This window comes from Meriones unguiculatus, chromosome 7, assembly GCF_030254825.1.
Source record: "Meriones unguiculatus strain TT.TT164.6M chromosome 7, Bangor_MerUng_6.1, whole genome shotgun sequence".
Lineage (NCBI taxonomy): Eukaryota > Metazoa > Chordata > Mammalia > Rodentia > Muridae > Meriones > Meriones unguiculatus.
In genome coordinates, this window is record NC_083355.1 from 41,943,253 (window position 1) to 41,958,953 (window position 15,701).

Sequence of the window (15,701 nt, forward strand, 5' to 3'; positions counted from 1 at the left end):
GCCTCATGACCTTAGCTAGAGCCCTGTGCTCACACAAACACTTTTTTTTTACATTATTAATGAGATAAAGATACATTTTAAAAAGAAGCTGATGAGATGGCTTAGTAGGTAAAGGCTTGCCACCAAGCCTAACAGCTTCAGTTGGATTTTCTGTACTAATATAATGGAAGCAAAGAAACTGACACAACACTAGTTGTCCTCTGACCTATATTTATACACAACCACCCACCCATAAATGCAACTTAAGAAAGGAGCAGCTGTAACACCGAGTAAATATATCATAAAGTGATGACATACACGCTATGAATACAGTTAGAAACCTTATCAGAACTAAACTCTCACTATCCACTGTGATAGTGCACAGGAGATAATAGGTGTGGACAAGGACTTGAGGGTAGGGCACACAAGCCAGCAAGACCCATGGCTGGCACGCCACTGCTGGACCTCTCAAGTCTCTAAAACTACGGCAAATCTCTGTTCTTTAAGCCACCAGCAGTCTATTTGCCCACTTAAATTTAGACACCATCTAACAAGCGGCTATGTCAAATAGTACCTCGTCCATAGTGCGGTTGCTGTGCCGTTGGTAAGTAAGGGACGACAGGCTCAACAGGTGAGTCTTTGTTATCAAGGGGTCAAGGCAGTGGTCAGCGTTCTCTTCAGTGGGTGAAGCCATCAGGTGGACAGTCACCTGACTTAAGTCACTCACCATCTGTGTCACACTCCACTCAGAAATAAGGCGCCGCATCACTGTGCCAGCTGAGAAAAGGAGCACACAAGTCCATGCAGAGCAGTACAAGAACGTGAGTCATTAGAGGAGAATGGAACTAAGAAAAAACAAAACAAACAAACAAAATCCCAAGGAACAGACTAGCAGAAATAGAAGCTTTGGCCTGACCTTGAGGTATAAGCCGCTGAGTTCCCCGAGTGAAGACATGACCCTGACTGCACTCAATCTGGATGCCCCGCTGCTGGGCAAATGATGCCCAATAATGTACCTGGTAACAAGAGCAAAAAACAGAAGAAAGGATGGCAGAAGAGATGACTAAGAGAGTCAATCCACAGAAAATAAGAAAACTAAGAAAGGGAAACAGTTAAATGTTCGATGTCCGATGTCAAGTCTGACCTGTAGCTGGGGAAACAGTGCAGTATAGGAAAGCTGTTTGTAGTGCTGGCCAAGTTTCTTCTTGCTGGGCTTCAGGTTGTTGAAGAGTTTTCCTCTACAGATAGGCCTTGTGACGCTAGTCCAAGTTGCCCAGAAATTCTGCATCCAGCGAAGGGTACTACTATACAACAGAATTCGGGGCTGGGATATTGCTGCAAAGGAAAAGGTGGACATACCCAAGTTGTGGTTGAAACAGAGGTGAGAAAAATGTTTTCCCAGCTTCATCTTTAGAGACTGAAGAACCCATACATCCTCCTCATATTCTGTGTCCGCAGCACCTCTTCTTTCAAGGATCTAAGCTCTCTGCTTTCACCCAGTGCTAAGGTCTAAATGTTTATATATTCATCCCCCTCCTCCTCTACAGCAGCCAGATTTTAGGTAAAAATCCTAAACGGCAAGGTGATGGAATTAACGAGGGAAGCTGGTTAGACGTAGGAATGACACTGATGACAAAGGGTGGGCTGAGTCAGCTGAGAAATGGGTCAAGAGACCCGAAGGAGTTTACTGGCTTTCCACCACTTGAGGCTACAGCAAAATGGCATGTAAGGGAAGGGCCTTCACCAGACACTGAATCTCATGAGCACTTCCATCTCTAACTTCCTAGACTAAACAACTTTGGGAATATTCATTACTTCTAAGCAACACAATTTGTGGTATTACTGTTAACAGCAGTCCAAAAAGACACTAATCCTACAAACAAAGGTCACAACTCAATTCCGACCTATCCCTCTATCCTATCTTTCACTCTAAAGCAGTCAGTATCCCAAGCCCATCCTCCCCATGGTCCCAGACCCAAGTCTCACTCCCACTATGGCGAGTCAAATCCATCTTGATAGAGAGATTGAGGTTCTCAGAGCGGAAGGCCCGGTAGGAGTCATGGAGCTGGCCCAAGGACACCTCAGGCAGGAATTCAGGGGCCCTCAGAGTGACACTGTGATGGTCATGAGGGTTCCCATGGCACAGCCACTGCAGGTCCAGTGTCATGCAGAAGTCAGGCAGGTGAAGGAAGCAGCAGTCGTCATACCTGCCTCACAACGGAGCCCCAGCCCTCAGTGACTTAGTCACTTGCTTCCCTGGGCTTCCCTCTCCCTCCACCCTGACTCCCCCATCTCGTTAAGGACCCCATCCTTCATTCCACTCACTTAGAAGCTGTTCTTACGTTGACATCCAGGTCCCCTTTGAACACAAACTGACCAGGTTTCCAATGAAATGAAAGGTGGCTCCATTCCCAGTGCATGTTTTCAGTTGTATTATACGGATCCTAGAATGACCCCGCCCCACCCCAAAGAACACGATGAGCTACAGATAAGAAAATGGTCTCCCAAATCAGTACCTTTCTCTCCATGCCCCACATGCTGTACAGGTCCCTACTGTACTATCCTAACAATGAAATGACTCCATGGAGCCCCTCACCTCAGTGGCCAGCTGATGCAGGTTTGCTTGTTCAATATCCATATGCCAGTCCCCATGGAACAGAAGACGGCTCTTATCCCACCAGGGCAAAGGTGGGCTGGGGTCAGCTGAGGGCTTGGTCAAGAGGTCCACACATTGACCAATCAGTGTCCAGGCTGGATCCCAGCATGGGCCCCACACCACTGTGTACTGGAAGATTTCCGCTAGGGTAGAGGAATGCAGGCTTCAGCTTACTACAAAACACCGCTTTGTTCCTCCTTTGTTCCAAAAGGGCCTCAGCTTATCTTCTACCCAAGGCCCACAAATACCCCTCAGCTAAACCAACTGCCTCCTTTACTCACAGTGGAAGTCATGGTAGAACTTCAGTGGGGGCATGTTTCTCTCTACTGCCACATTACCCCAGGGAAGCCCCAAATGCAGGATTTGACGTCGACGGGAGCAAGGCTGGCCACTCTGCTCAGTGCCTGCAAGTCGTCCCATGAGCCGCCAGTCACGGATCTCAAACAGGTACCGTGGATAGTCTCTGATCCGAACTATTATTAGACAACAGATACACACTGGTTGCTCACTTTCACATGTGTTTTGTTTTGTTTCCCCTGCTGTTCTTTTTATCAATCCAGAGAATGAGGGTTGGCAAATTAAGTAGCAAAGCTAAAACAGGACATAGAGTAAAGCAGAGGTGAGGGGCAAAGAGAACATGAAATTCAAGAGCCAGAATACCCTTAAAGACAGCTGTGTTCATTGCCCTATTACATCCGCTAAGCAGTTTCAGGGTGAAAATCAGGAACAAAGAAAGGGAAGCAGAGACCGTCCACCCAAAGCCAACTACAGTTCCCAATACAACTTAGATCTTTGCAATCACTCAAGAGAGCTCCCTGGCTCTCGCAAGCCAAATGCGGGCTCCACAAACAAGGGATGTACTCACCCAGGAAAGTTTTGACACTGCACTTGAGCATACGACACCACTGAATGGCAAGATCTATTCCCTCAGCAGGAAAAGGGCTGCCAGGATCAAGCTCTCGAACCTGCTCTAGCACACGCTCAGGCCCGTGGAAGGAGGCATCTGCCAGAGCCACCAGCTCCAGCCCCGCCAGGCTCCAGGTGAGCAGTGCACGGCGCATGGGTGTGCTGCCATAGAGACGGCGAGAGCGCTGGATGTAGATTTCAATGTTTTTGCGTTCCAAAGAGGCATAGAGTTCCTCAATTTTTCGAGCTGGCAGCAGCTCCCCATGCTGCTTCCGTAGGGCAGCCACTTTGGCGTCCAGCAACTGCAGTCTTTTGGAACTTTCCTTACTTTCATCCTTCATCAGTTCATAGTTATCGTGAAGTTTCACCTCAAAGACGTCATCCAGGAAAACCCACGAGAAGTGCTGAACCTTGATGAGTAGATCAGGTGGGAGAGGAACAGGGCTTGAAGAAGCCCAAGCTGGAGTCCCTCGATGCAGCCCCTTGAGCCATTTCTGAACTCCCACAGCCTCATCTAAAGTTCGAGAGAAGTCATACTGATAAGGAAATTCCACTGAGACTGATCCAAGGGAAAAGAGCCAAACACGATTGCGAAGGGTCTGCAGTGCAGGGAAGGGGTTCCTGTGGAGGATCATCTCTTCCAGCTCAGGCAGGAGCTGTACCTCCACCTCCTTGAAGTTGAAGATGCTGTTGCCATCAAAGCCAGCAGCCAGTTCTGGGCAGTAAGCCTGCAGTGAGCCTCCATGTCGGTTCAGTGACACACTCTCTGCAGCCAGGGTAATGAACTTGTCCTCAGCTACAAAAGCTGTCAGTTTGGCAGTGCTCACCTCCAGGGTCAGGTTTAGCAGCCGCCGAGGTGGGGATGGCTCAGGGAGATGGTCTTCTGACTCAGAAGTGGCCTGTGGAGTCTCTAGTGCATGGGATTGGACAATCTCAGGAAACACGGTTGCTTGTAACAGGTCTCGGCACTGTAGAGTGGCCAAGATATGCTGGTACAGGTACATGTGATCTGGGGGGCTCCAGAGCAGAGTCAGCCCAGCACCACACTGAACCTTTGGGATGTAAGAAAAGAACCTGTCAATCACTGTCTCAGAACAGTAGAGGAAACACGGAAACTATGACATGTGCTTCCTGGCTCAAGAATTCTATCCACCCATAAATCTTTCCTAAAAAGACCACATTAATTACTGCTTTGCTTGGTTCCCCATTGACACTAAAATGCTAAGTTAAAAAAGTTATCTATATCACACTTATGCTTTTGAGTTTTCCTTTAGTAGATTCTAAAACGCCTTGGAAGTGTGAGTCGTGTTTCCTATGGTTAAACAGAATGCAGAGAAGGAACTTAATAATCATTTGGCTTTATGTTTCCACTCACAAGTTACCATTCAATGAATACCGTCTAGAAACAAGTGCAACTTCAAATGTTTCATCAACAGATTAAAAGACTTAATTCCTAAAACATAATGTACAAGTACTGGCCACAGTAGAGCACAACCACTGACTTATTATGAATGAATGTCCTTGTTACCCTGAAACACAGTCAGTTCTGAATAGCTCAAGGGATGAACAACTGAAGTACCAAGACACAGACACTCCCTCAAGTATAGTCTCTGAAAAGCAACCTCCTTGGTTTCCAAAGGAAAGTGAGCTCAAAGCCTCTCTTCTCCTTTGAAAAACCCCATGCCCACCTGATACTGCATGGAAAAAGACACTGAAAAGCCTCCCATCTTCAGATCCCTTCTAGCCTTCTAAGGAACTGAGTGCTTCCAAAAAAATGTGTTTGTGTATGTGTGTCTGTGTCAACACACAAAGGCACCATAACTCACACATAGGGAAATTAGAAGGTAACGTTCAAGAGTCAGTTCTTTCCAATCTGTAGGTCCTGGAGATTGTCGGGACAAACACATTTACTCAAAGAGCCATCTCTCAGAACCTCACTTTTTCTTTTCTGTCTTCAGATTTATGTTTATGAATGTTTCGCTTGCATATATGTATGTACACCACATGCCTGCTGAAGTGAGAATCAGATCCCTTATTATTGGAGCTATGGGTAATTATGAAATCATGATGTGGGTACTGGGAATTGAATATACAAGTCCTCTATAAGAATGATAAGTGCTCTTAATCACTGAGCCACCTCTCCAGCCCCACTTACTTTTGTTTTTGTAAAATGATATATCTGGAGCTGGAGAGATGGCTTAGTGGTTAAGAGCACCTTCCAGAGGTCCTGAGTTCAATTCCCAGCACCCACATGATGGCCCAACTATCTGTAATAAAATCTGATTCCCTCTTCTGTATGAAGACAGGGCACTCGTATACATAATATATACATTTAAAAAAATGTATCTGTTATCTCCTTTAAAATGACCCCATAGTTTGCAGTCGGGGAGTCTAAAATGGATACATCTGTAACAAGACAGTTATGGATGGGTAATTACTGAAACTGGAAATATGAAAGTTCAAATGTTCTCTCTATATTTCAATGTGTTTATAACATAATAAAATGTTAAAAATATAAGAAGGAAAGATGGACACCAGCTGTTACTTTTCTCTAAGTTTTAGAACACTAGTCAAAGAGACCAAAAAATGTTTTAAGTGGTAGGAAAACCCAGCCTGGTCCATAGCCCCAAAGCATTACCTCTATAGAGCGGATGCTGCTGTGATAGGTAAGGGAGAGCATGGAGAGGCCAAGCACTGGTGTGGGGATGTCAGGAGCCTTGCAACAGGGCTGCATCTTCTCTGTGATGGATTTTACTAGAGCAAGCACAAGCCCTTGAATCCCCACAGTGGAGGTCTCAGCACTGCCCAAGACAGTCAGTGTGTCCAGTCGTATCTCTGAAGCACCTGGCATCGAGAAACCAAGACATTCCAAGTTCTGAAATGATAACACCAAGGAGGTTCCTTTCTCCTTTCTTATCCCTTTACTGCCCTTAGTCCCCACACTTCCCTTAAGTGATTGATTCCTAATATTTTAGGAAAACTTCCCCTTTTCCTCTAATCTACCTAGATCTGGAAAGGACAGTTTCCCAATGTTTAGAAATTCTCCATCTATCATTCATTCTGTAGAAATACACACAAGGAAATAAAAAGCTGGAGCAGGTCAGCCTGGTCTACAGAGTTCTAGGACAGCCAGGGCTATATAAAGAAACCCTGTCTCAGAAAACCAAAATGAAAACAGAAAGGAAGAACGGAGGGCAGGACCAAGCTATGTAGGAGCCAGACACAGCTATAATGCCAGCATTCACTAGATTGAACTGGAAGATTCCAAGCTAGAAGGCACTCTAGCAAGATCGTGCCTCAAGGGGAAAAATGACAACAAAACAAAAAAACATCAAAAGAAAAGAAACCTTCCATGGTCTCATTCTCTTGACCACACCAAGGCTAAGTTTTTCCTCCTATCTGCCTCTCTTTTAATAGTTCCCTTCCACAGACACTAAGAAGTAGCACAAAGCCTGTCCTTTAAGCCTTTCTAACATTTCATGCCTCTAACATAGAACCTTCCAGATAATGAGTTTCCTTAATGAGAAGCTGACTAGATCAGCCTAGGCTGCTGAGTTCACACACTACATACTTCAGCAGACTTCCAGCTCCACTTACCAACCAGTGCAGAAAGAGTGAACAGGTTCATGTCTTCCACCTTCAAGTCCACCTTCCATAGTAAGGTCACAGATTCCCCAAGGGAAGATTTCCTGGAGACAGCTGACTTTTCAGATTGTGGAATCACCAAGGATAGGATTCGAGACAGACACTGGGCACAGATGTCTGATATTTCTACCTGAAGTCCTCGAATAGTACAGTCAAGAAAGAGAGTATTGGACTGGGTGCTGGACAAGCCCAGGGGCTGGTTATAGCTACCCTAGAAAAGAAAGGAAACCTACTGAAACCAATCAGAGTGAACGCACAACAGCTGCTGCGTCACCCACACCAAGCGCACATGCAATGCTCAGAAGCCTGTCAGCACAGGGAACTGGGGCCTCCTCGGCACACAGCGTCCACCTGCCTGTAGTGTGAAGGAGTCCAGGACAAGCGCTTCACCCCACACATGCATATTAGGCGGATGTGGTGCCCGCTGAATGTGGGAGTCACTACCCACACGCCAGCAGAGGTGATCCACAGTTAGAACAGCCCGCTGATGGATACTTTGTGGCCGGAGGTGCTGGTAATCTGTAACAGGTGGTAAAGGGTAGTCTATTAAGCTACTGTGGCCATGAAGCAGACACTGGTGTAACCAAAGAGTAAAGCCTGTTCCTTTCCCATCCCCTGAGCCTTACCTAAGGAGATGGAATTGAACCCCAAAGCAAAAGGTGGTGTATCCCCAAGCTGAATGGAAATGCTGACATTGGAGACTGCGGTGCTGAAGATAATGGGAGCCAGGATCTGAGGGAAGGTCCTACAAAGGGATAAGAATAACATCACTATAGCTGCAGCTTCTTATCAAGGAATACAATCCTCAAAGTTGTTGACAACTTAGTTTTATTGTGAATCTTAGGACTAGCAACAGCTACAAAGTAAAAGGCTAGGTTTGTCAAATTGCTGTTCTTTCCAATGGTAATCTGAGGGAACCCCAGAAAGACATGAGATAAAACAATATTTACACATCCACAGCCAATACAGTGACTATCAGCAACATCAGGACTCACCCTAATAACAAGAAGCTCACTTACAACTCACTTTCTCTGTGCAGAACAATGCAGACAGTGCACAAACAAAAATGGTTCTGCAGATCTGACACCATACCCTATAACCCAAAGCAGGTGACACACTGTTTCTCATCACAGTCCTTGTCAAAAAATGTTTGTCTTACACATAAATAAGGGACTGCATTGGGCACTAAGAATGAAAACATGAAAAAGACATCCTCATACCAACAAAGGGTAAAACCTAACAGAGAACATACATAAAACCGGTTTGCTTCTGAAACTAAGATTTAGGGAACTCAGACAATCAAACGTGTAATTTAACACAGGATGCCACTTTGGATAAAAAGAAAGCACCTGAGAAGATGGTGACTTAAAACTCACCTTTTTTTCCTTTGCTTAAGATCAGGTGAACTAGCTCCTTGGGTCTCCAATGCTAGCATAAGCAGCCAGTGAGAGAATTCCTGGTGTCGGTAATGAATGATACAAGTGTTCAAAACAAGAGACGCTGAGAGGTCAATGGTGGTTACCTGGAAATGAGAACCACTGAGTGTGGGTTTTACTCCTGTAACTCATAATACAACAATGTGGAGAGAGCAAAGAGTCTTAGCCACATACCTGCACATTAGCCTTGAGGGAGCTGAGGCAGACAATCCGTTGGCGACTCTGGGATAGCAATAACCCATCTGTAAGATGCCAAAGAACAGATGAGAAGACAAAGGGAAGACACAAGGTAACATAGGAGATGGGCAAGTGCAAGCAATAAGACGAATAAGCTGTCATCAACACTGTGAGTTAGGGTTATTTTCCCATTACGTTCTCTTCTTCCCTACCTCAGTTACACTGACATACATCATGGAGCCATGCGGGTACTAACCCGGAACGCCCGGCCCTCCCTTCTCTCAGAACCCGTAGCCCCTTCCATGGACCTTCTAGGAGGAGTTCACTGCTCATCTGTGCCATATCACAGCTGGCTGTGAAGCTTCGAAGGGGCAGCTGAGCCTCATCTCGGTGATACAGGAAATGCAGTAGCTTCAGTGTCCAAGTCAGGTGCCTGGACCAGAGAGTCTCCATCAGAAAGACCAAGAATGCCATCCCTCCTTCCTCTCCACAGAGCAGCTCAGGGAAGGTACTGAGACTGGCGATCCGCAGTCTCGTCACCACCCCAGTCGCAGGTGAGCCCTCCCAGCCCTCCCCCCCCGTCTTGGGTGAGCCCCCCACCCCCGTCGCCTCCCCCCATTGCAGGTGAGCCCTCACCGTTTTTGACTGTTCACAGACAACACCACACTTGTGTTCTCCATCTTCACCTTGACTTGGTCTGGGAGCTGCTGGAGGAAGTACAAGCCAGGCAGGGTTGGTTCAGCAAAGCTCTCTGTCAAATCTGGAAATAGGAATGAATAATACACACGGCAACCATCAATCCTCAACATTCTCAAACGCTCCCAGCTCTGTTCCTCTTTAGCCAAATCCTCACACATAAAGCAAGATAAAAAGATAAGATAAGCAAATGCTTAAGAGGGCACAAGGCCAATAACATCACAGATTCAGGTACCTGATGTACTTCCTTCCCCAGACTCTAAGGCATAAACAGTATGGTGACTAGCGAGGTATGATGGAGAGAATATGGACTTGAGTGTCAAATAATTTACACTCGTTTTCACTAACTATAAGACCTCAGACAAGTTAGCTAGCGAACTGTTCTAGGCTTGTTTCCTTATTTGTGAAGTGAAGGAAATGTAGTGAAAACACACATAAAACACACAGTGCAGGTCTGACTCAGGGTAAGTAGATACCAAATGTTAGTTCTTTGACTCAGAACAAGGAAATGCCTATTTCCTCTAACTACCCAGTCAAAGGTCATAGTGTCTAATGACTCACACCTGAATAAATGATGAAACTACTGGTTTTTCTACTTCCAAAATAATCCCTGAAACTAAGGTAGACCAGAAGCTCAAAAGCAAAGGCTTTACCTGAATAAGAAACAGACTTGGATATCCGGCCTGGGGCCTGACACAGTAGTTGACTATGGAAAAGACCCTCATGCAGCTCAGCATGGAGCGTCCACACATTCACAATGACAGCCTTCAGATGCCAACTGCTGATGCCCACCTGTAGACACAGGTCCAGGGCCAGTGAGAGCTCTACGAGGCATGTATCCTCCTGTGCAGAAAGTATTAAAGTTTTAGGTCAAACTAGAATGGCCTGGAACCAGTGTGGTTGTACATACCTATAACCTTAGTACTCAGTAAAATAGAGTACTTAGTAAAATAGAAGGCCCACCATGCGTTCAAATTCAGCCTGGGCTACACACTGAGCCAGCTATAGCTATACAAGACAAAACAGTCTCCCCAAAACAAATAAAATTACAATGGTTAGAAACACTGGCTGGAGAAGCTGGAAACAGCCCAGATACCCCTCAACTGAAGAATGGATGCACAAATTGTGGTATATCTACACAATGGAATATTACTCAGCAATAAAAAACAAGGAAATCATGAAATTTGCAGGTAAATGGTGGGATCTGGAAAAGATCAACCTGAATGAGCTGTCCCAGAAGCAGAAAGATGCACATGGTATATACTCACTCATACAGACATATAATATAGGATAAACCTACTAAAATCTGTACACCTAAAGAAACTAATCAAGAGGGAGGACTCTTGCTAAAATGCTCAATTCCTATCCAGAAAGGCAAAGAGGCTGGACATCAGAAGAAGGAGAAAAGAGGGAACAAGTCAGGAGCCTGACACAGAGGACCTCTGAAAAGCTCTGCCCTGCAGACTATCAATGCAGATGCTGAGACTTATGGGCAACCTTTGGGCAGAGTGCAGGGAATCTTATGAAAGAAGTGGGAAACAGTAAGATCTGGAGAGGACAGGAACTCCACAAGGAGAGCAACAGAACCAAAAAATCTGAGCACAGGGGTCTTTCCTGAGACTGATACTCCAACCAAGGACTATGCATGGAGATAACCTAAGACCCCTGCACAGATGTAGCCCATGGCAGTTCAGTATCCAAGTGGGTTACATTGTAATAGGAACAGGGACTGTCTCTGACATGAACTGATTGGCCTGTTCTTTAATTACCTCCCCCTGAGGGGGAAGCAGCATTACCAGGCCACAGAAGAAGACAATGCAGCCACTCCTGATGAGACCTAATTGACTAGGATCAGAAGGAAGGAAAAGAAGACCTCCCTTATCAGTGGACTTGGAGAGGGGCATGCATACAGAGGGTGGAGGAAGGGAGGGATTGGGATGGGAGGAGGGAGGGAACCACAGGGGGGATACAAAGGGAATAAAGTGTAATTAATTATGAAAAAATGTAAAAAGAAAGAAAGAAAGAAAGAAGGAAGGAAGGAAGGAAGGAAGGAACGAACACTGGCTGGGAATTTTCTTGGAAAAAAAAAGCAGAAAAACAAAACAAACAACAGCAAAAAAAAAACCTTCAAGGCACAGAATATACAACATAAATTCCCTAAGCTCTTCCATATGTACGCTCAAGAAAAAAATGAAGTATCACAGAAGCCATGACATACGCACCAGCTGACCACTCTTCAGAACTTTGCTATTGATCTTTGATAGGTTTACTTCGCAGATGAGACTGGGGAAGAAAAAAATCAAAAGGATTTCATCCAGGGGTAGTAGCACCCCTCTTCAATCCTAGCACTCAGGAAGCAAAGGTTGGTAGTTTTCTGTGCGTTCAGGGATAGCCTCATCTACATTGAGAGTTCTAAGACACCCAGGGTTGTATAGGAGACCCAATTTCAAAAACAAAACAAAAAAACTCTTGACCCCTTTCCTCACTACTTATTTCTAATTAATCTGTTGGCTAGAAAGGACACAGCAAGCAGAATATCCAATCTTGGCTTCTCCTCAAAACTGATCAAAATGAAACCTGACACCCTATAAAAGGAGGCTTTAACACTGTTCCCCTAAAGCAACTCCCAACAGGGATACTGCCAGAGCCTCTTTCCCTCCCCCTGCAACTTACCTTTTCTCATCACTGTCTAAAATAAATCTGCTTCTACTGATCTGGATGTGCCACAAAGACTCAGAGGTAGCCACCTTAAGAACCATGATGTTTATGGCATCTACGTGAATGGAGAATAGCTGGAAGGAATAACAAGGATAATCAATAAACAACATAAATGCAGCACCCTTTCTTTCCAGCTGAGAAAAGAATGACCTTAGCTTTCCATTTTCCAGATAGTAAAAAAATAAAATAAAATAAGTCACCCCATGCTGCAAAGCCAACTAACCACCGAAATACAATTAATAATAGTAGAAGTTGGGCTGGAGAGACAGCTCATTGAATAAGAGCACCAGCTGCTCTTCCTGAGAACTTCGGTTCAATTCCCAAACCCCACAGAGCAGCTCACAACTGCCTGGAACTCCAGCTCTAGGGAAGCCAACAGTCTCTGCTAGCCTCTTCAGTCACTGCACACTTGAGCATCAGCAGAAAGATAAAAATATTTAATTTTTAGAAAGAATAGTAGCATCGATGGTGGCACAGGCCTTTAATCCCAGCACTCGGCGCAGGAGGAATGGACCTCTGAGTTTAAGACCAGGCGGGTCTACATATGATTTCCAGGAGTTGGAGCTACACAGAGAAACCCTATCTCCAAAAACCAACCAAACAAACAAACAAAGTAAGACAGAATTGCAGAAGTTGTCTCACTTGGCAGAAGATCTTCAACAAGGCTGGGCTGAGGGACAGTCCCTTCTGCTCCGCCTCCGTGTTCTGAGAGAATGGGGCAGACAGGCTAGAGACCTTCTGTAAGTCTGTTCTGATGCGCACTTCTCCGAGGCACAGTGCCACATAGTGTCTGCTCAGAAGAGAGGCCTCATTATCATCGGCGCATCCCTTTCAGTGCAGTCTCCTTTCCTCCTGCACATTCTCTCTCCCAGTCCCTTAACAGCTCAAATAACAGAGGAAGTTGTTTTCAGCTTGCCTCACGAAACAGCACTTGGACTAAAAAAGAGACTCCAGCAGGAACGTCCCCTCCCACCTTGACTAAAATGCCTCCGTGGAAATTTCACTGTTAAATCTCAACCTCAAAACATTCCCCAAGGGCAGAGTGAGGACAAATAGTACTCACGGCAGATCATGGCTAAGGAGTTTGCTGGAGATCCACAAGTTGTCAATTTCCTAAAATGATATGAAAGAAAGCTGTGGTGCTACAAAGGCAATGACGGCAGCTTTATGAACCAGAAGAGGTCCTGAGTCACAGAAGGAGGAAGTTCTATTGGCCCTCCCATGAAATATGACCATTCCTCTTTCACTGGTGTTTCCGACCAGCACTGCTATCTTGCTCCTCATGATGATGTTTGTTGAATTTGCTTAGTAGTTCTCTTTTTATGGATACGCTGACACCCTATTTCCTCTCTTAAATTAGAACAGTAAGTTTGCTGTTTCCTGTTATCTTTTTCCTGTTTCTTCCATATCTTTATTTCATATCCTGGATACTCCTTTGTTTGTTTGTCACTAGATACTAAACAGGACCCTGAATATTCCAGGCTCTACCACTGAACCGTTACTCCAACTTATTTTAATTTTGAGACAAGCCCTCACTAAGTTGCCCAGGAAGGCCTTGAACTTATAATCCTCTTGCCTCAGACTCTTGAGTAGCAAGGACTATAGGTGTATACCAACAGGTCTAGTCCTTTGAACACTTTAAACAACTTCTATCCATTGCAGGGTCCTCCAAGTAGCTCCTAAGATCCTACTGATAGGATAGTGGTCGAATTAACTAGGAAAACTGCTAAATTCAGCTAAAGTGTGAAATCCAACTAAATCAACCACTTGTCCCCCAACAACACTTCTCTTTCTCCCCCTCCCCCACCTCTCTGGGTACTCACCACCGTCTGCTGGTGCTGCTGAAACTTAAGACTGACATTTTGGATCCAAAAAAATCGGAAGGAGCCAATCTTTAGCTCTGCCTGCAACTTCCGCTGACACCACCTGGTGGCCAACCGGACCACAAGCCACCTGCATAAAAATCAGTTGAATTATAAGACCCTCTCCCCCCCCCCCCCCCGTTTGGTTCAAGAAAGGCCTTGCAATGGGTGGTATCCTGAAACCAGATCTTCCTTGGAACTTTCCGATTTTCCTAACGAACTCTTCTGTCACATACATTTAGGTACAATAATCAGGACCACGGGTCCGTAGATTCGAACAAACCCAGACAAACTAAACTCACCCTCTAAGAGAGGTCAAAAAAAAAAAAACAACAACAAAAAAAAAAACCCAAAAAACAAAAACAAAAACCGAAAGCAATCCTCAAATCTTTAGGAACCAAAAGTAAAAAAGAGGTCCTCAAAAGCAATCAAAGTAAAGGCAGCCGTGTTAAATACGTCATCGTACACTCCCTAGAGGGTCCCAGTCTGCGTCCCCACCCTGCAGACGTTTGCAAGAAGGCAGAGGTCACATTCGAGACAGCTCTGCGCTAGACAGCCAGTACTCCTGACCTCTCCCCAGGGTGGGGCTGCAGGTGCCCTTCGCCGTTTGGGAAGAGGACACTGGGGTGAAAGGAGCAGGAAAGGGAGACCACCGAGGGAGGCCCCCTTCCTCACACACATGCACACTCACTTCCTGGACTCCGCACTGGGGCCCGAAGCTTCAGCGACCGCCTGCTCCTACCTCGCCTCCCCTCGCCTCGGCCCTAGCTGAGCGGGTCCCCCCGGGACCCCCCGCCCCCACCCCCTTCCGCCTACCGCGCCCGACCGGCCCGCGCCTCCTCCAGCCCCTCTGCCTCGTCCCCCGTCCGCCGTGGCTGGAAGCCCCTCACCGGCCTAGGAAGAGTGCGCTAAGCGCAACCAGCAGCAAGACCAACAGCACGGAGAGAAATAGAGGCATTTAGGTCCGGGTCCGGCCCGGCATGGCCCCGACCCCCGCCATGCCGGGCCCCGACGCCGGAACCGCACAGCGCCGCGGCGGGCCTTGGCCGCGCACGCACACGCAGGGCGAGGAAGCGTTGGGGTGCGTGCGTGCGCGCGCGCGCCTCCGCCCCGGCTGCTCGCCGACCAGCCCGCCGTCTCCCTCCGCGCCCCGCCCCGCGCCCAGGAGCGCCGAGGCCGACCCGCTGCTTGCGCGGAGTGAGGGCGTGGCTCGGAGAGGCGTGGCCTAGGCGGTGTGGGCCGTGGACGCGCTTTCTCCCGCGCCGGACCCGGGGTGCAGCCTGCGCGAACGGCCGCGGAGCTGGGGGACGGTGACCTGGACGGTGACCGCCCAGTGGAGCTCCACCCAAAACGCTTTCCCTAAGGCAGTTTGGAGCCAGCCTGCCTCCTTAGAGCCTGTTTATAGGAGCCAGCTGAAGTTATGTGTCCCCAGGTCAGACAGGATCCTGTCTGCAAAAGATGGACCAAGAAACCAAGAGGTAATTAAAAGACCCTAGATACTGCCTCATCCCACAAGGAAACCAATGGAGTCTACTTACGTGAAATAAGAGACTTAAAGGTCAAATCAGGCGAGAGTGAATTTTGCTTTCTTCGTTGTAAAATGAAGTAGACGAGATCTGTTTAGTT

The 15,701-nt window shown here is 46.7% G+C and overlaps 1 protein-coding gene across 1 annotated transcript in view; it reads right to left on the reverse strand.

Moving 5' to 3' along the window:
• Bltp2 (bridge-like lipid transfer protein family member 2) overlaps positions 1-15,145 on the reverse strand; it is a 31,428-nt gene extending 16,283 nt beyond the window's left edge. The window contains exons 1-23 of the mRNA XM_060387202.1: positions 14,966-15,145; positions 14,037-14,166; positions 13,277-13,326; positions 12,856-13,003; positions 12,169-12,287; positions 11,718-11,778; positions 10,149-10,338; positions 9,436-9,559; positions 9,108-9,232; positions 8,797-8,864; positions 8,563-8,708; positions 7,813-7,931; positions 7,542-7,705; positions 7,139-7,397; positions 6,180-6,385; positions 3,501-4,593; positions 2,917-3,108; positions 2,576-2,778; positions 2,305-2,423; positions 1,966-2,186; positions 1,124-1,314; positions 896-995; positions 554-756 (exon numbers count right to left, since the gene is read on the reverse strand). Coding sequence (XP_060243185.1) covers positions 554-756; positions 896-995; positions 1,124-1,314; positions 1,966-2,186; positions 2,305-2,423; positions 2,576-2,778; positions 2,917-3,108; positions 3,501-4,593; positions 6,180-6,385; positions 7,139-7,397; positions 7,542-7,705; positions 7,813-7,931; positions 8,563-8,708; positions 8,797-8,864; positions 9,108-9,232; positions 9,436-9,559; positions 10,149-10,338; positions 11,718-11,778; positions 12,169-12,287; positions 12,856-13,003; positions 13,277-13,326; positions 14,037-14,166; positions 14,966-15,033 — 4,299 coding nt within the window. The 5' untranslated portion in view covers positions 15,034-15,145. The remainder of the gene's footprint in view (positions 1-553; positions 757-895; positions 996-1,123; positions 1,315-1,965; positions 2,187-2,304; positions 2,424-2,575; positions 2,779-2,916; positions 3,109-3,500; positions 4,594-6,179; positions 6,386-7,138; positions 7,398-7,541; positions 7,706-7,812; positions 7,932-8,562; positions 8,709-8,796; positions 8,865-9,107; positions 9,233-9,435; positions 9,560-10,148; positions 10,339-11,717; positions 11,779-12,168; positions 12,288-12,855; positions 13,004-13,276; positions 13,327-14,036; positions 14,167-14,965) is intronic.
• Positions 15,146-15,701: the final 556 nt, after the last annotated feature.